Source organism: Cricetulus griseus, chromosome 2 (assembly GCF_003668045.3).
Source record: "Cricetulus griseus strain 17A/GY chromosome 2, alternate assembly CriGri-PICRH-1.0, whole genome shotgun sequence".
Classification (NCBI taxonomy): Eukaryota; Metazoa; Chordata; class Mammalia; order Rodentia; family Cricetidae; genus Cricetulus; species Cricetulus griseus.
Window position 1 is genome coordinate 214,147,918 of NC_048595.1, and position 20,802 is coordinate 214,168,719.

A 20,802-nucleotide genomic window follows, 5' to 3' on the forward strand; every position below is an offset into this window, starting at 1 on the left:
TTTGCTGAAAGTGTTTATGAGCTGTAGTAGTTCCCTGGTAGAGTTTATTGGGTCTCTTATGTAGACTATCATATCATCTGCAAATAGTGAAAGTTTGATTTCTTCCTTTCCAATTTGTATCCCTTTGATCTCCTGTTCTTGTCTTATTGCTCTAGCTAGAACTTCAAGTATAATATTGAAGAGATATGGAGAGAGTGGACAGCCTTATCTTGCTCCTGATTTTAAAGGAATCACTTTGAGTTTCTCTCCATTTAGTTTGTTGTTGGCTGTTGGTTTGGTGTATATTGCTTTTATCATGTTTAGATATGTTTCTGTTATTCCTGTTCTCTCCAAGATCTTTATCATGAAGGGATGTTGGATTTTGTCAAAAGCTTTTTCAGAATCTAGTGAGATGATCATGTGGTTTTTCTTTTTCAGTTTGTTTATATGATGGGTTACATTGATGGATTTTCATATATTGAATCATCCTTGTATCCCTGGGATGAAGCCTACTTGATCATGGTGGATGATTTTTCTGATGTGTTCTTGGATTCGAATTGCCAATATTTTGTTGAGTATTTTCAATCGGTGTTCATGAGGGATATTCTTCTGTAGTTCTCTTTTTTAGTTGTATCTTTGCATGCCTTGGGTATCAAAGTGTTTGCAGCTTCGTAGAAAGAGTTTGGCAATGTCCCTTCTGCTTCTATTGTGTGGAACAATTTGAGGAGTATTGGTATTAGCTCTTGATCGAATTTCTGTTAGATTTCTGCAGTGAATCCATCTGGCCCTGGGCTTTTTTTATTTTTTATTTTTGATTGGGAGGCTTTTGATGTCTGCTTCTATTTCATTAGGTGTCATAAGTTGATTTAAACTGCTTATCTGTTCTTGGTTTAATTTTGGTAAGTGATAACTATTCAGGAAACTGTCCATTTCCTTTAAATTTTCGAATTTTGTCGAGTACAGGTTATCAAAGTATGACCTGATGATTCTCTGGATTTCCACAGTGTCCGTTGTTATATCCCCCTTTTCGTTTCTGATTTTGTAATTAGCATGCACTGTCTCTGCCTTTTGGTTTGTTTGGATAGAGGTTTGTCTATCTTGTTGATCTTCTCAAAGAACCAACTCTTTGTTTCATTGATTCTTTGTAATATTTTCCTAGTTTCTGCTTTATTGATTTCAGCCCTCTGTTTGATTATTCTCTGGTGTCTACTCCTCCTTGGTGAGTTTGCTTCTATTTGCTCTAAAGCTTTCAGTTGTTCTGTCAATTCTTTTGTGTGACTATTCTCTAGTTTCTTCATGTGGGCACTTAGTGCTATGAGCTTTCCTCTTAACATTACTTAGTGTCCCATAAGCTTGGTTGTGTTATGTCTACATTCTCATTAAATTCTAGGAAGTCTTTAATTTCCTTTTTTTATTTGTTCCTCAACCCAGGAATGGTGTAATTGTGTGTTATTCAATTTACATGAGTTTGTAGGTTTTCTGCAGTTTGTATTGCTGTTAAATTCTAGCTTTAATGCATGGTGATCTGATAAGATACAGGGGTTTATTTAAATTCTTTTGTATCTGCAGAGGTTTGCTTTGTTGCCAACTCTGTGGTCGATTTTAGAGAAGGTGCCAAATGGCGCTGAGAAGAAGGTATATTCTTTTGTGTTTAGATGGAATGTTCTATAGATATCTGTTGAACCCAGTTGGATCATAACTTCTGTTAGATCCTTCATTTCTTTTTTAAGTTTCTGTCTGGTGCTCCTATCTATCAGTGAAAGTGGGGTGTTGAAGTCTCCTATTATAAGTGTGTGTGGATTTATGTGTGGTTTGAGCTTTAGTAATGTTTCTTTTACAAATGTGTGTGCCTTCGTATTTGGGGCATAGATGTTTGGATTGAGACTTCATCTTGATGGACTTTTCTTGTGATGAGTATGAAATGCCCTTCTTCATTTTTTTGATTTTAGTTTGAAGTCTAAATTGTTAGATATTAGAATTGCTACACCAGCTTGTTTCTTGGGACCGTTTGATTGGAAAAACTTTTCCCAACCCTTTATCTGTCTTTGAAGTTGAGATGTTTTTCTTGTATGCAGCAGAAGGATGGATTCTGTCTTCGTATCCATTCTGTTAGCCTGTATCATTTTATGGGCAGTTTAAGACCATTGACATTGAGGGATGTTAATGTCCATTGACTGTTGGTTTTTGTTTGTTTTGGATTTATTGTTGGTGGTGTCATTGTGTGTGTATTTTGCCCTCCTGTTTCTTTTCCTGTTTGGTAAAATTGGATTATCTATTGCCTATGTTTTTGTGAGTGTAGTTATCTTCGTTGGGTTGGAGTTTTCCTTCTAGAACTTTCTGTAGTGCTGGATTTGTGGATACATATTGTTTAAGTCTGGTTTTGTCATGGAATATCTTGTTTTCTCCATCTATAGTGATTGAAAGTTTTACTGGGTACAATAGTCTGGGTTGGCATCCATGCTCCCTTAGTGTTTGTAGGATATCTATCCAGGACTTCTGGCTTTTAAAGTTTCCATTGACAAGTCAGGTGTGATTCTGATAGGTCTGCCTTTATATGTTACTTGGTCTTTTATCTTTGCTGCTATTAATATTTTCTCTTTATTCTGAAAGTTAGGTGTTTTGATTATTATGTGTCAAGGGGACTTCTTTTTGTGGTCCAGTTTGTTTGGTGTTCAGTAAGCTTCTTTTACTTTCATAGACATATGCTTCTGTAGGGTGGGGAAGTTTTCTTCTATGATTTTGTTGAATATTTTTTCTGTACCTTTGAGCTGTATTTCTTCACCTTCTTCTATACCTATTATTCTTAGGTTCAGACTTTTCATGGTGTCCCATATTTCCTGGAAATTTTGAGTTAAGGATTTGTTGGACTTGAGATTTTCTTTGGTTGATGATTGTATATCCTCTAGAGAGTCTTCAACAACTGAGATTCTCTCTTCCATCTCTTGAATTCTATTGGTTATTCTCACATCTTTAGTTCCTGATCATTTATCCAGCCTTTCTATTTCCAGCATTGCCTCATTCTGTGTTTTCTTTATTGTTTCTATTTCAGCTTTCATGCCTTGAACTGTTTCGAGTGCTTCCTTCACTTGTTTGGTTTTTTTCTTGGCTTTCTTTAGATTCTTTAAGAGATTTGTTTACTTCTTGAATTTTTTGGTTTGTCTTTTCCTCCATTTCATGTAATTTTTTGCTTGTTTTTTTCTTCTATTTCTTTAAGGGACTTTCTTATTTCCTCTTTAAAGGACTATCATCTTTCTAAGATAATTTTTGTGGTCCATCTCTTCTTCATCCTCTGTGTTGGTTTTTTCAGATCTTGCTGGTGTGGAGTCCCTAGATTCTGGTGGTGTCATATTGGTTTTTCTGTTGTTGAGTGTGTTCTTATTCTGTCTTCTTCCCTTCCCTTCTTCCAGTGAATGTAGGTGAGGTCCCTCTCTCTCTCTCAGGTGGCTGGCAGAGGGCTCAGCCTCTGGCCGAAGCAGGATCACAGAGGGTGGTGGGTGGACAAGGGTGGGGTGTGTCTGGACTCAGGGTGTGCCTTCCCTGTCTGGGCAGGTCCACTCTTGTCCAGGTGTGCTCAGGCAGAAGTAAGCAGGGGTTGATGGGGGAGGTTGGGAAACAGACTTACCTGAGGCTCAGGCAACCTCAGCAGGACAGAGGGTGGAGAGTGGATGGGGTAAGATGTGTCCAGACTCAGAGTGAGCCTTCCGGTCTGGGCAGGTCCACTCTTGGGGGGGGGGTTCACCAGAAGAGAGCAGGTGATGATGGGAGAGGTTGCTGGGCAGGCAGAGCAGTGCCCAGACTCACATGAGCTAGGGCATCCGCCGAGGACCGAGGGCAGAGTGTGAGTGATCAGGATATATTACATGCAAAAATCTACCTTTAATAAAAGGAAAACAAAAGAAGCAAAAGCCTCCATGATGAACATATGGGAGCGCACGCACGCATGCACACACACACACACACACACACACACACACACACACACACACACACACACAATGAAGAGTCAATAAAGAATTGTAGAGGAAAGTGAGACAAAGAGAAGAAATTTACAACCAAAGTGTGTAAATGTGGGAAAGAGATTTGTATATTAGAGAAACTTACCAGAGGATATATATCAAGGAGAACAAAGTATATGTAGTTAAACCGAAGAACTTGTGTTCCAAATGTGCAAAACCTTGGATTATCTAGGAAGTGCACCTGTCCATCGGTTATTGACTGGGTATAGCTATCTCTTCACAAAATAAATATGTTATTAGTATTTTCTATAATAGTTTGACTCAGCATATTTTTGCAGTAAATTTATAATCTACTGATGTGCTAATTATTTATGTTGCTGCAATAAAATGCTCCAGAAAAGCAAAAGTAACTGCTGCTCTTGATATTTGTCCAAATGTTGTTTAGACTCAGTTTATCATTTCTCTTGAATATATATTGGTGTGGACCAGATAGATAATCTGGGACATCTTTTTAATGAATGTTAAGTTACTGATGAATTGTCTGCAGAGTCACTGTATAATTTAGCATTATAGTTAACATGCATGAGAGTTTTAATATCTCTAAATCCTCAATATGTATTTTCATTTTGGCAAAGCCAATAAATGTGGTGTCTCAGGACTCTTCTGATTTACTCTCCCTGTCACTAACAGTCATCACTTTTTGTTCATTTGCTTTTTGAGTAATGTCTTTAGAAAAATCCTCGTCACAGTCATTTCCAAGATTATTTTTGTTAATTTTCTGAGAATTTTATATCATATATTTCAATCATATTCACCCATGGTTTCTCTCTAAGCCATGCTCTCATTCCTTCCCACACAGCTTTTGGTCCTCATATTTATTTTTCTGTAAAACCCATCTAGTTTAAATTATGCTGTTCATATGCTGGTGGGTTATAGCCATCCTCAGCTCAACCTGTCAGTGCAGTGCTCCCTTAAAGAAAGCTGAGCCCCTCCCAACAGCTCCCAGTTATCAATAACTTCTTGGCTAGGGATGGAACTTGATGCCCACATCCCTTCTTCATTATGGGATTTCCCCTGTCTCTGCCTTCCATCTTATCACAGGAGCACTGAGAGTATAGAAGTGTACCACCATGCCTGGCTTTCCTTGGTTTTGGGAAAGTTTTAATAATTTCTGCATTCAACACTTTACCCCATGAGCCATCTCCCCAGTCCTTCCATAATGGCTTTTTAATGTCACCATGAAGCTCCATATTAAGAAGGGTAGGTAGAAGAGAGGCATATTTAAGAGAAGGCAGTTTTCTGAATGCCCAGCCATGGAATGTTAGCAGCCAATCAGAAGTCGAAGAGGAGAGACTGGATTTCCTCCAGAGGTTCCAAATAGAATACAGCTTTGTTGACACTTGACTTTGGACATCTGACCTCCAATACTATGAAAAAGAAAATTTCTGTTTTGTTAATCAAATAGTTATATAGAGCAATGAAAATATATCCTCAGACAATTGATTCTTTAATATCTTTTTCCTACACTAGATAGGTAGGTATCCTCAAGTCCTCAATTATATATTGTATATATGTATTATATCAAAGTATATATATATATATATATATACATAATATACACATACTAATATGTACACATACACATGTGTGTGTGTATGTATCTTGATGCTTCTAGTAACACAGGGCTTGCCAATATTTTCATATACTTGACAAAATATATAGCTTATTATTTTAGATTTAATCAGATACACAGGTTTGATTCAAATGAATCTGGGAAAGAAAACACATTTATCTCCTTTGGTAAGACTATGCAAATGTAAATTTGGTTATTCACCTAAGAAACAGGAATACAATTGTACAAAATCTGTTTTATTTAAATTAGAAACAAGATTCATTTATATGGCAATCTCAGTTTCCTTTCCTACCCCTTCTCCCCTGCCTCCCACGGACCCCCTATCACAACCCCTTTCTGCTCCCCAGGGAGGGAAGCCTTTGATGGGGGATTTTCAAAGTCTATCATATCATTTGGAGCAGGGCCTAGACCCTCCCCAGTGTGTCTAGACTGAGAGAGTATCCCTCTATGTGGAGAGGACTCCCAAAGTCCACTTGTGTACTAGGGGTAAATACTAATCCACAACCAGTGTCCCATAGATTGTCCAGATCTCCGAACTGACCTCATCATTCAGGGGGTCTGGAACAGTCCTATGCTGTTTTCCCAGCTATCGGTCTGGAGCAACCCCTTGTTCGGGTCAGCTGTTTCTGTGGGTTTCTCCAGCCTGGTGTTGACCCCTTTGCTCATCATTCCTCTCTCTCTGCAACTGGATTCCAGAGTTCAGCTCCATGTTTAGCTGTGGGTATCTGCTTCTGCTTTCATCAGCTACTGAATGAAGGCTCTAGGATGACATATAAGGTAGTCATCAATATCATTATGGGAGAAGGGCATTTAAGGTAGCTTCTCAACTATTGTTTAGATTGTTAGTTGGGGTCAACTTTGTAGATCTCTGGACATTTCCCTGGTGCCAGAATTCCCTTTAAACCTATAATGGCTTCCTCTATTATGGTATCTCTTTTCTTGCTCTCCTCTATTCTTCCCCTGACTAGATCTTCCTGCTCCCTCATGTCTTCCTCTTCCCTCCTCTTCCCCCTTCTCTTTCTTATAACTCCCTGTCCCCTCCCCCCATGCTCCCAATTACCTTAGGATATCTTGTCACTTTCCCCTTCTCTGGGGAACAATGTATGTCTCTCTTAAGGTCCTCCTTGTTACCTAGCTTCTCTGATGATGTAGATTGTAGGCCAATACTTCTTTGCTCTAGATCTAAAATACATATATGAGTGAGTACATACCATGTTTGTCTTTTGGTGACTGAATTACCTCACTCAGGATGGTTTCTTCTAGTTCCATCCATTTGCCTGCAAATTTCAAGATTCCATTGTTTTTTCCGCCGCTGAGTAGTACTCCATTGTATAAATGTTCTACATTTTCTCCATCCACTCTTCAGTTGAGGGGCATCTAGGTTCCTGCCAGGTTCTGGCTATAACAAACAATGCTGCATTAAACATGGTTGAACAGATGTCCTTGTTGTATGAATGTGCATGTTTTGGGTATATGCCTAAGAGTAGAATTGCTGGATCTTGTGGTAGATTGATTCCCATTTTCCTGAGGAACCACCATACTGATTTCCAAAGTGGCTGTATGAGTTGGCACTCCCACTAGCAGTGAAGGAGTGATCCTCTTGCTCCACATCCTCTCCAGCATAAACAGTCATTGGTGTTTTTTATTTTAGCCATTCTGACAGGAGTAACATTGTATCTCAAAGTTGTTTGATTTGCATTTCCAGGATGGCTAAGGATGTTGAGCACTTATTTATGTGTTTTTCAGCCATTTTAGATTCCTCTATTGAGAATTCTCCATTTAGTTCTATACCCCACTTTTTAATTGGATTAGTTGGTGTTTTGGAGACTAGCTTCTTCTGTTCTTTGTGTATTTTGGAAATCAGCCCTCTGTCAGATGTGGGGTTGGTGAATATCTTTTCCCATTCTGTAGGCTGCCACTTTGTCTTGTTGAGTGTGTTCTTTGCCTTACAGAAGCTTCTCAGTTTCAGGAGGTCCCAAATATTAATTGTAGATCTCGGTGTCTGTGCTACTGGTGTTATGTTCAGGAAGCAATCTCCTGTACCAATTTGTTTGCAGGTACTACCTAACTTCTCTTATAAGAGGTTCAGTGTGGCTGGATTTATGTTGAGGTCTTTGATCCCTTTGGACTTAAGTTTTGTGCATGGTGAAAAATATGGATCTATCTGCAATATTCTACAACCCATCATCTAGTTATTCCAGCACCATTTGTTGAAGATGCTTTCTGTTTTCTATTGCATATTTTTAGCTTCTTCATCAAAAATCAGGTGTTTGCAGGTGTGGGGGTCCATATCAGTGTTTTCAGTTTGATTCCATTTGGCTGTTTTTGTGCCAATACCAAGCTGTTTTCAGGACTATAGCTCAATAATAGAGCTTGAAGTCTGAGATGGTAATGTCTCTGGAAGTTCCTTTATTGTGCAGGGTTGTTTTGGCTATCTTGGGTTTTTTGTTTTTCCATATGAAGTTGAGTATTGTTCTTTCAAGTTCTGTGAAGAATTGTTTTGGGATTATGATGTGGATTGTATTGAATCTGTAGATTCCTTTTGGCAAGATTGCCATTTTTACTATGTTGATCCTACCTATCCAAAAATACAGGAGTTCTTCCATTTTCTGGTATCTTCTTTAATTTCTTTCTTTAAAGACTCAAATTTTTTGCTATTCAGGTCTTTCACTTGTTTGGTTACTGTTACCCCAAGGTATTTTTGTTGTTTGTGGCAATTGCAAAGGGTGATGTTTCTCTGATTTCTTTCTCAGCATGTTTATCATATGTAAATAGTAGGGGTACTGAATATTTTTTAGTTAATCTTGTATCCTGCCTCTCTGCTGAAGGTGTTTATCAGCTGTAGGAGTTCCCTGGTAGAGTTTTTCGAATCACTTATGTAAACCATCCTATCATCTGTAAACAGTAAAAGTTTGACTTCTTCCTTTCCAATTTGTATCCCCTTGATCTCCCCTTTTTTTGTCTTATTGCTCTATCTAGACCCTCAAAGACAATATTGAAGAGGTATGGAGAGAGTGGACAGCCTTGTCTTGTTCCTGAGTTTAGAGGAATCACATTTAATTTCCCTCCATTTAGTTTGATGTTGGCTGTAGGATTGCAGTACATTGCTTTTATTATGTTTAGATATATTTCTGTATTCCTGATCTCTCCAAGACCTTTATCATGAAGGGAAGCTGGATTTTGTCAAAACCTTTTGCAGAATCTAGTGCGATATTCGTGTGGTTTTTCTTTCTCATGTGGCTTGTTTATATGGTGGATTATAGTGATGGGTTTTCTTATGTTGAACCATCCTTGAATGCCTGGCATGAAGCCTACTTGATCACAGTGGATTATTTCTCCAATGTGTTCTTGGATTCAATTTGCCTGTATTTTATTGAGTATTTTTGCATCAATGTTGATGAGGGAGTTTGGTCTGTTGTTCTTTCTTAGTTGTGTCTTTGTGTGGCTTGGGTACCAAGGTTATTGAAGCCATGTAAAAATAGACCCTTCTGCTTCTGTTGAGTGGAAGCCTTTGAGGAGAATTGGTATGAACTGTTCTTTGAATTTCTGGTAGAATTTTGCACTGAAGCCATCTGGCCTTCGGCTTTTTATGGATGGGAGTTTTTGATGACTGCTTCTATTTCATTTGGGGTTATAGGTCTATTTAAATTGCTTATCTTTCCTTGATTCAATTTTGGTAAGTGATATCTATCCAGACAATTCTCCATTTCCTTTAGATTTTCCAATTTTGAGAAATACAGGTTTTCAAAGTATGAACTGATGATCCTCTGGATTTCCTCAGTGTCTGTTGTTATGTCCCCCTTTTCATTTCTGAATTTATTAATTTGCCATTTTGGTAAGTGGAAAGAGGTTTGTCTATCTTGTTGATTTTCTTGAAGAATCAACACTCATTACATTATTTGTATTGTTTTCCTAGTTTCTACTTTATTGATTTCAGCTCTCAATTTGATTATTGAAATCTCCCTCTATAAATGTGTGAGGTTTTATTGTGATTTGAGTTTTAGTAATGTTTCTTTTACAAATGTGCATGTGTTTGTATTTGTGGCATAGATGTTTAGAATTGAGACTTCATCTTGATGCATTTCTCCTGGGATGAGTAGGAAATGACCTCCTTCATCTCTTTTGATTGATTGTTAGATATTAGCATTGCTATCCCTACTTGTATCTTGGGTCCATTTGATTGGAAAATCTTTTCCCAACCCTTAACTCTGAGGTACCATCTGTCTTTGAAGTTGAGGTGTGTTTCTTGTATGTAGGATGGATTCTGTCTTTGTATCCATTCTGCTATCCTTAGTCTTTTTATAGGTGAGTTAAGACCATTAATATTGAGGGATATTAATGACCATTGATTGTTCATTCTTGTTTGTTTTGGATTTGTTGGATGTGGTGGAATTGTCATTTATACAAAATCTTATGATGTGGATAAAAGCAGATAGTTTCATGGATGACTATTGATGGACAGATTTAGAATTTGAATTTATACGCAGGAAGATGGATATTCCCTGAACACGGAATATGCAAGCTAATGTGAGATTTCCGGGACCAGTTGTTCCTTCTTGGACACTGCCCTTTAAGATGTGTGTTTCCAGGCAGGTCACTGTTGAATTCTGTGTAGTCATTGCTATGCATTGGTCTTGTGTCACAAGGCAGAGTGGTGTTATTCTTGGGATGCCAATGTAGACGGGATGTCCTCAGGCTTTAAAGAAGAGGTATAAGAAAGATTTGAAGCCAAAATAGAAACTGTCATTATTACAGGTGATGTTTGAGGGAGCCTTAAAACTGAGCAGTGATAAAAATCTTGGCAGTTGAGCTTACTATGCAATCTCATATATGATATCAAATGAGCATGCTGCTCCAGTTTCTGCTATGTACAGAGCCTACTGAAAACAGCAAATGCATATGTAAAAAGAAGATGTAAGAAAAGATAGAAGTTGACTTGCTTTTCATTTTGCCGTAAGCTCAGCCTCTTAGTGTTGACATCAGAGGACAATATTTCCTTTGACTCATTGACTGCTTAAAACTTTCACTTGGAGTAATTATTCTTTCTTGGTATTATTTTTAATTAAAAATAGATGTAGACAGATTTTTCTGTGGGCTGCAAGTCACAAAAAATGACACAGATGCTTATTATTAATTATGCTCAGCATATAGCTATAGACTTGTTCCACTAGCTCTTATAACTTAAATGAACCCATTTCCATTCATCTGTATGTTGCCATGTGACTAATGGCTTTACCTCTTCTTCTGCATGTCTTGCTCCCTCTGTGTCTGGCTGGTCACTCTATCTTTCTTCTTCTCAGATTTCTCTCTTTCTAGAGTTGGTGGCTATACCTTGGCTGTTTAGCTTTTAGCTTTTTATTAAACAATCACAGTGACATATCTTTACACATTGTAACCAAATATCTCACAACAAATTGATATTAAAATTATATCACTTCCCCCTCTCCTTTCCCCCAAACCTCCCATGAACCCATTCTTTTTTCTTAAATTTAATGGCTTCACAATGCATCCCACCATGTGGTTTGGGTTTCAAAAAGTCAGTTCATGCCCCCCGGGGTGGATCCTAGTCCCACAGCCAGGGTCCCCACAAACAAACTTGTTCACCCTTGATGTGTGTGAGGTCCTTGGTCCTGCCTCAACTGAATGCACCAGTCCTTGTTGATTCCCCATGAGAGGCCTCACTCTTTCTGAAGAGGGGATGGGGGTGGGTTAGGGGAGGTGGGTGGAGGGGAGGGGGGACCTGTGGTTGGTATGTATAAATGAATAAAAAATAAAATAAAATTCATGACTTCTTTTTAAGATACTCAGTCTGTACTGTTACTTGATTGTATATATTATCAGAGATGACCATTGGTTACTGGATAATCAGCTGGTGTACTTCATGGTGTTTTCAAGCAACAATGTCAAGGTCATATACCAGGTTATTTTTCAGGGTCCATATAAGAACACTATGTGCATGTGTACATTCAAATGTGTGTGTGTGTGTGTGTGTGTGTGTGTGTGTGTGTGTGTGTGTGTGTGTGTGTGTGTGTGTAGATGGGTTTTTACAAATAATAATCCATTTTATGCTGCAATCATATAAGATAAAATTTTTCATGGAATATTAATCTTTTCTAGTGTTTCAAGCCTACCATTTAATATGATTTAGTATCCATTTCAACTCTTTATTCTTGGCTGGTCTTTCCCCTAATGAAACATAAAAACCTCCCTATATGTCAAGATATATTTCTTCCCAGGAGCTTCCCAAACAGGAGATAACATGGTGATCCTTGACACCCATACAAGACCTTAATTATATTGTAATGTGATAATTAAAATGACAAATGCTATCAGCATTGAGATTGGGTCACATGCTTTACATACTTGACTTTCCATAGTGCTCACAATGTTCTTGTGAAACAGCTTCTATTCTCCCCATTTTGCAGCTGTAAAAACTTGAATTTAGAAATGCATAAGCAATTTGCTCAAAATTTGCAGTTTTATTTGGGAGATCCATTGTTCACACCCTGGCTATTCCTTATAGCTGTGGTTCTCAACTTTCCTAATTCTGTGAACCTTATACAGTTCCTTATGGTGTGGTGACCCACCAAGCATAAAATTATTTTGTTGCTACTTTACAACTGTAATTTTGCTGCTGTCATGAATTGTAATGTAAATAACTCTATGCAGGATATCTGATATACAACCTCTGGGAAAGGGTCACTTGATCCCCAAAGGGGTTGTGATCCACAGATTGAGAATCACTGACATAGAAAATGGCTTTCTAATTTTTAGTACATCTGCCACCCAGTCTACAATTGGAGAGAGATATCTTTTATTTCTTAAGTTATGATGTTTGGAATTAGAGGCCTGATATTATTATCCTTGTCTATTATTTTCTAAATACAGCAGACATGACCCATCAACTCAAATACTTTTTGCATGAGTTGAGCATTATCTAGAGTGAAATTACTACAGTAAAAATAACCAGGCCCTAAAATGTAATTTATTATTTTAAAAATTATGCTGATGCCTAGGAATTACTATAAGAACTCAAAAGATGGGATTGATGGGTAAATATGATTTGCTTCATATTAACCATTGTTTTCACTAACATTTTTAATTCATTATGTGTAATACACATATTTATGGGATTTCTGGGTGTGGTGATATCTATCCAAGGCAGCAAACTGAGAAACTGAGGCCAGCCTGGGCTACATAGAAAAATCTCGCCTTAAAATAAGAAAGAAGGCACGAATTTTCTTGGAGAAACTTTGGTTCATATTATCAAAATATTTTGGTTTAATAACTTCATCTATTAAATATAAATAATTTCATTAATCTTATGTGTTTTTGTTTGTTTTGTTCCTTTGTTGTTGTTGTCTTGTTTCATCTCCAGGATGGTGTTGGAGTAGATGAGAAGCTGTCTTTAAGGCGAGTGGCTGTGGTTGAAGATTTCTTTGACATCATCTACTCCATGCATGTGGAAACAGGGCCGAATGGAGAACAAATTCGGAAACACGCTGGGCAGAAGAGAACTTACAAAGCAGTAAGTGGACAAGGAGAGAGAGAGAGCATGCATTCTGAGTTTTGTTACTATGTTTGATGTTTAACATGAGTACAAAGGTTTAGTAATGTCTCCTATTGAGTACAGACTAGATCCCATCACAGTCAGAGTCAGTACTTATGCCATAATTTATTATTTGCTGTTTCAATCATGGGCTCAAAAGTCTATTGCTTAAACTTTAAACCTGTTTCTAGAATTCTTACCTTATTTTCTTTAAATGTATAAAAAACATAATATTCTCAGTCAAACACCTATAAACAGGAAGACATATTAGAAATGTATATACAATATGTCATAATATATGAATTCTGTACTGTGAGATAAAAACATCTTTACAATCATTCAAATTTCTTCCAACTCAAGTCACATGAATGTATTTTAGTATTTCCTATTCCATCTTACAGTAATATAGATAAGAAAGGTATACATATTTTTGTTATTTTGTCTTAATTTTCCTGAAGACTATTAAAATATGATATTTTCATAGTACCAATGCCCTTGAGCATTTAAAAATTAAAACATACTATTTTATTGTAAGATATGTGAAAAGAAATTTTAATTAATTATTTGATAATGGAATATATGTTCTTGAAATAGAATTAGTTGTAGTTCAGTTTTGAAATTACTAATTGAACCTAAGTTTGATATACACATTTTAATCTACCCTTTACTTAATTAAATTTTTTATAAAATAATATTACTATTGCTATTTCACCTTTTTAGAAAAATTGGAGGGTAAATTATTTTTTGGCAATAGGAGCAAAGTGTACATTATAAGATCTTTCTCAGAAGTGGGGATAATGTTCTTTTTATGAATTCTTACTGAACTTTGCTTTTGGCTACCTTGATATGAACTGTTTTCAGCTATCTTGATACACAATATCAGTTTGGATCCATTTTTTTTTCAGATTCAGAAAAATGTGTGAAATGCTCAAAGTTTCAAATACAGGTACATATGTTTGAAAATTAGCTCTGAGCATAAGAAATAGCTTCTTTTCATAACTATTTTTTGCTATATTGCCAGGGTCATATTGAATCTCTGTAGCTGCATAATAACCCTTAATACAATGTTCTTATTTATTCCTCCTTCTATACGGTTTTGTTTCTTGGCTGTTTCTAAATTGCATGGTTTGTGGGCAGGCAATAGTGCAAGTTTCCTTACTTAATTCTGCCACATAAACTTCCTTTTGATTTATGCACCCAAGGAGGCATTCTTATCATGACTAACAAAAGTGAACTAGTGTCTGGGGATGTTTTTATGTAGACTAATATCACTGAAAATATACTCATTCCTCCTGTCTCTTAAACCAGGGTTGTTCCTCTGGATAGTAATAGAAAAATTATATATTGATATACTAATATAACTAACTGTGGACTCTTGGGATAATGCATTCTCATTAAGTAGCTATGTGCACTTGGCAGGACGTTGTGTGTGAGGAATATATAAATTCTATCATATTAAATGAAAAGAAACAAAATAAAAAGAAAATACGTGGTGAAAGTGCCTTCACTGTTGGTAGTGTGGTAACAAAAGCAACTTGAAATAATTTAGCCTTTAAAATGAATGTATTAGATATCTTAAATTCAAGCAGAAGCATGAGCCAATAATAGATGCAACGTTTCACCCAATGTTTTCTTAGGTGAATGTGGATAATCTAGTTTATGGCCATTACTCATGCCAAACATTTACAGTGAATTTGTTACTGTGTTTCCCATGCATACAATTTTGGATCCACATTTCATGAAAGCCCTTCTGCATTTTGAGTTTGGAAAAACAGTTTCAAAAGCTAAAGCAGCACCTGAAAATTCATTCCTCCTAAGAATGTTTTATTTAAGGTCTGCTACTTCCTCACTTTTAATTCTTATGTCCATATTAAATCTTTGTCTCCTTGTCCTAACATCAAGGAAAGTTCTGTATAAGTCAAGCACTTCCTAGTTCTACCTCTCAAATGAATTTTAATTAGGAAACATTTCCATTTTATACAGCTGTAATTCAATATGGGGAAAATTCTGCAGTATCAGTGAAACTGTGCACATGACTGTACAATGAGTGAAATGTAATGATAAAAATTAATGTAAATGTGCAATTAATGGAGCATGAAGCTAAAGTGCAATTAGAATGAAATGACATAGTGCTGGTAGAGTCTAAGGCTGTTGGGCCAGAACTTAGTTCTCAACAGTACCAATGGCTTCATTAGCTAAAAACCTTTTGCAATAATAACGGTTCCAATTAGAATTCAGTTTTTTCTTACTTCTAACCCTTTAGCACATAGAGCATGCATGATTATGTTTATTGACCATTTTCTCCCCTTTCTACCTGGCCAAGAAACCATACTTGTACAACTAATCATAAAAACATATCATATGTTAACAATATTATCAATAGATTTAGTGGTCATTTTGTTTACTTTGCCTTTTTGCAAATATTCTTTCTATGTTTTCACTCTGCAGGAAATGGTGGTCTTTTAATATTGAATTAACTATTGATTGCTATTTAATTTTCTATCTGCAGTATATCATTACTTGAAATATCTAGGCACTATACCAGTTACAGTTTATTTCAATCATATTTGGCCATATACAAATTTTGAAGGTATATAGTCTAACTCATGAGCTCTGAAAATCCACAAAAATGGCACATTTTGGGAATATATATGTTCTCTCACAATCATTTAAGTAGTTAGTCATTATTTTTTAGGATGTTCTTGTATTTGAATACATTTATTATTAGCAGTTGCTATAGCATTGGATATATTTCCTCTAATGTATTTGACTATAGTCAACTTATAGGTATCTATCTTATCATAATGGACCATTTATGTAGCACTTTTTCTTGAGCTTAAAATATAGTTTTGTATGGAAAATTGAATGCAGAAATGCATTTTAGGGATGTGCAACATTACTTCAGAATTAATGATGCAATAATAGTTTTCATATATAATTTAGAATATTGTCCTGTGCTTCAGTCCTTTACTGTAATTAACTTTGACCTAAATGATTCTTCAGTGAATACATCACTGTTCTCCAGTTGCATTTTGTCACTACCACTTTATCATAAGCTGAGCATGGCTGATTTCACAGAAATGTGTTTTAAGTTAGGGCCGACTGGAAAGACAATGTGTGAATCTACATGAATATGTTTGCACACACATACAGAATTTGTAGTATGAAATAATTAATGTACATGTAATTCTCTCTCTCTCTCTCTCTATATATATATATATATATATATATATATATATGACATTTAATGACAATAAATGACATTTCTTTAATTCATGGTAGAGAGCATTTGCTATTGCAAAAAAGAAAAAGAAATTCTGGGAGCCAGACAGTCATATTTCTAAATTTCAGAGTTAACATTTATTAGCTGTCTGTGGTGATGTAGGCAATTATTTGTATTTTCATTGAAAATATGTACTGATGTGCATGGCAGAATAAATTGCTTTACATACATAAATGGCTTGACAGATGTTGACTTTGTGATGAGTACTATGTTTTTCTGTACCCAGTGAATTCCTGGGATTCTAGTAGAAGAGTGTGAAGTTCAGGTGGCCTGACTTAGCTTTCCAGACACAGGATTATGGGGCCTTTAATCCTTTGCTTTGCTGGTTCAAAAGTATAGGTCTCAAGATAACAAATTTTCATATTTCAAAGATTAGTTTTTGCCTATTAATTTTTCCTAGGAAGTTATCATCTTAATTTTCTGAAAATTATTAAAACTGGCTTTTTAATATTTTAAAATATAATTTTAATAAAATATTTAATTTAACACAATATGAAATTTTAATGTATTATATTAGCATATATTGGTGACAATAATTGAGTTCATTATAACATTTCATGAATTTACATAACGTACTTCAATCATATTTTACCACCCATTATTTTCTGTTGTTCCCTCCCTCTTTGCCAAGAACTCCACTTCTGCTTCAGTTTCCTTTTTTTCTGATGACCTGCTGAGTTCCATTTGGGTTTCATACAAGATCTTGGGAGGGATTTTGTTCACAGGAGCACATACATGCACCTCATCACCTAGAAAAAGAAAGTCTCTCCCTCAGTCTTCAATCATAAAACCTGTTCTTTACAGACTTCCTCTCAATAGGAATGGAAGTTTTTTTTTAGAAAAATAGCCTAGAAATAGCATATTTATGCAGGATTTCATTCCTTCTCTGACAGGTTTTAAGAGAAACACTTGCTGTATTGAATCTAGAACACACAGCTCTCAAGCTTTAGTTCACATCAATTTTGTCCTGTACTTTGGATAAATACTTGCTGTTTCCATGGATCTGCCTTTAAAAGGGATATTTTAACCTGTGTTTAATTCTTCCAGTTTGCTATATAAAAGCACCCAGAGTTCTGATGATGAATGACAAGCATTTTGGTGTGAAGAAATTAAACTAAGCCAAAACATAAGTCCTAACAATTTACTGAAAATCTTGTTGGCTAAAGAAGCTGATGACTCATGTATATTACACGACAGGGCTGTATTCCATTTATTTTCCAAGTGGTTTACAAGTGACGGTAATATGTGAAGACATTGCTATCCATGGAACCTTGGAAAAAATGGAAATACTCACCAAAGTGAGCAAACAGGTGGTCATAAGTCACAACAGAGTGTATGGGATGCTCCTGGCTTTCATAAAAGCAGACTGGCAGACAAGAATCACTCAGAGGTAGAAAACTTTTGCTGTGTTGTTGTCTAGAGTTCTACAGGGATGATGATGATGATGATGATGATGATGATGATGGTGATGATGATGATGGTGATGAAATGGGTACATAATGTGCATTTTACAGTTGTGTGATTTTTAAATAGCAATCAAAGAAGAAAGACCTAAATTACCTATGTTCACAGATTGTCCATTGTTCTCCACTTTTCAAACAACTTTCAGGATTATACTGGAATTGTATGTGTACATCTTCCTAAGCATCCTAAGTTCCAGAGCAACATGTGCTGGGGCACTTCAGTGGCACATTTCCTTGACCTGAAAATGATGACCATCCTATACATACCATTGTTTGCTCATCTATTTTCCTTTGCATCTTTGCTGTAAGCACATATGACATTGTGAACTTCCGTGTCAGCATGTTGGGGCCAGAACTCAGTGAAGGAGGGTTATTTGGATATTTCATTGATCAAATAAGACACGATCTAAACACTTCTGTGATTACTGCCAGGAAAGATTTGGTTTTGTCTTAATTTCTTTTCCTGTTGCTTTGATAGAATTACAAAAACAGAACAAAACAAAAAGTCCAAAAACAGTTCAAAGGATGAAGCTTTTATTTCAGCTAACAATTCAAGGGTACAGTCTATCATAGCATGGGAGTGAAGGCATTAGGGGTTTGAAGGAACTACTCACATCCCATGAACAGAGTAGAAGCAGATATCTATGAACACTGTTCAGCTCACTTTGTCTTTTTTCTACAGTCTAGGATCCAAGCCTAGGGAATTGTGCCATCCAGAGTAGGCAAGTCTTCTCACTTCTCCTAACCTATACATGATCATCTCCAACAGATATTTGTGCACATAATCGCATCTCCAGGCAAATTTAGATCTCATCAAGTTGTCAACTGAGGTTACCAATATATGTACCAAGCATATTTTCCTTTATTTTCACAGTACCACAAGCTTACTGTATGTGTTTGAGGGTATGATTGTGCATGTGTGTTTATGTGCAAGTGTGAATGTGAGAATGTGTGCATGAGAGAGAATGTGTATGCATGTGTATGTGTGGGTATGTATGAGTATGTGTGTGTGTGTATGTGTGTGAGAGAGATTTCTTACTTTTCTACTATTTTTTCATCTTTTGCCATAGATCCAATATAATAACAGTTTTCTGCTGAAGTAAATACAGAACACAGGAGATATACTGTGAGTCTCAACTAAGTTCATAAACTGTAAGCCGTAGTCTTTGACTTGTAAAAGAAAATCAACATAAAATAATGAACAAATGAACATCCTGATTACTTTACATAAAATATATTATTTTATTTCACTCCTTCGAGATTCAAATGCATCCACATATGTATTTTAATTTCCTGCATGCACACAAACAGACAGTCACACACACACACACACACACACACACACACACACACACACACACACACACACCCACACCCTTGTATACACACTGGTATACATACACATTCATACTGGGGTGTTATACATTTTGTTCTGCATATTGCAAAAAGCTTAAATTTAAAAATTATGCACATAGTGTTGCATTTATTTTTTATATTAAAACAGTCTGTCTAGGAACAACTACAAGCTATTATTTATTCAACCCAATAAAATGTGTGGAAAATCCCTAAGATGGGGAAAACAACACAAAATGAATCAATGACATGGCCATTTAATTTATCTACCAGCAATTCTAAATCAGAAGGTCACTATGCTTCACTTATCAAAACTGACAGTGTCAACTATGACAGTGGCATAGATGTCACACTGATCTTTATATTCTGGAGTTATTTTTGTTGGCAGTGGAGACAGTCAAAAGATTTGAGAACTTACAGAGTCAATTTTTATCATCGACTAATATCACATCATATGTCATAAATGAATTTCTTATTAAATAATAAGGTCCAAATAAACATTTCTTGAAGGAAATCAACCTGAGTGAAAATTTCCTATTAGCTCTGCAACTACCTAGTAAATTGCAACTTCAGTGCACCCTAGTGGTGAAAATGAGATTCTGCAGCTTTAAAAAGTACTGGGAGCAGTTAATAGTTGATGGGATTCCCACTCTTTTCAGAGGCTTATACTTTCCTGGGTACCATTGTTTCACTAAATAAAACCCTGAATTTCTCAAGGCAACATGTGCATATGCCTAAATAGTTACCTAGGTGTTGACTTGGTATGGGATATAATTGCAGGATCTAGCATGATGTAGAGAGTTTGGGTAAGGAAAAAGAAAAAATGTTACCAGCTTTGATGCCAGCCAGATTTGATTCTGCATCCTGAGAGTGGAAATTCTGTGTTATCTTGGTATGTGATCACTTTCAAGTTGCTGTTCTGAGGACCATAAATCATATTTGCAAAAGTTTTAACACAATGCTTCAAACACTGCAGTCATTATTATTAAAATTACATGAATATTTTTTCTAAAAAAACAAAGAATCATTTATGTGGGAAGAAGTGAGAAAAATAGATGCTTTAATTTAAGTATTGATGAAAAGTCTATTTTCTTTTGTGTCAACTGTGCTTCACAGTGACCTACAGACATCATCTCCCAGGCATTTAAGCATTCCTATCCCTGAACTGAGAATGGCTTTCACCAGGGTTATGAAAATCAGTTGTATTTATTTCATGATAAATGAGTTTTTTGCCTGTTTTTTCTGTGCCACTCCTCTCTCAGCTCTCTCTGTCCTCAGGACATGTCTTCTCATGGACAGCGGCGACCACGCTGTATTTGAGCATCACTCAGACACTGTCATGATCAGTAAATACAGCTGTAAAGAAGCCAAGGCAGTGATTTAGATGCTTCCGAGAATTTTAAATGTGTGCCATGTATTTCCTTTTCTTCACTTTGGTATGGAACATGTAAACAAGATAGTTATTGTCAGATAAATTCAGTAGGTGTGTAATTATTAGTAGAGTTAGTATAGTATGTGCAATATAAAACACTATCTTCCCGGAAGAGATGATTAGGGGTCAGGGCAGACAGGTGGCATCCCTGTAA

General features: G+C 36.2%; 1 protein-coding gene across 7 annotated transcripts in view; it reads left to right on the plus strand.

Moving 5' to 3' along the window:
• The window catches only part of LOC100770406 (nucleolar protein 4), a 340,437-nt gene that overhangs the window by 72,501 nt on the left and 247,134 nt on the right, over positions 1–20,802 (plus strand). For 6 of the 7 annotated variants that reach the window (XM_035440261.1, XM_035440260.1, XM_035440259.1 and 3 more), the window contains exon 2: positions 12,947–13,096. In XM_035440261.1, coding sequence (XP_035296152.1) covers positions 12,947–13,096 — 150 coding nt within the window. Of the gene's footprint in view, positions 1–12,946; positions 13,097–14,000; positions 14,064–20,802 lie in introns of all 7 variants that reach the window. The other variant, XM_035440258.1, reaches the window with a different exon arrangement.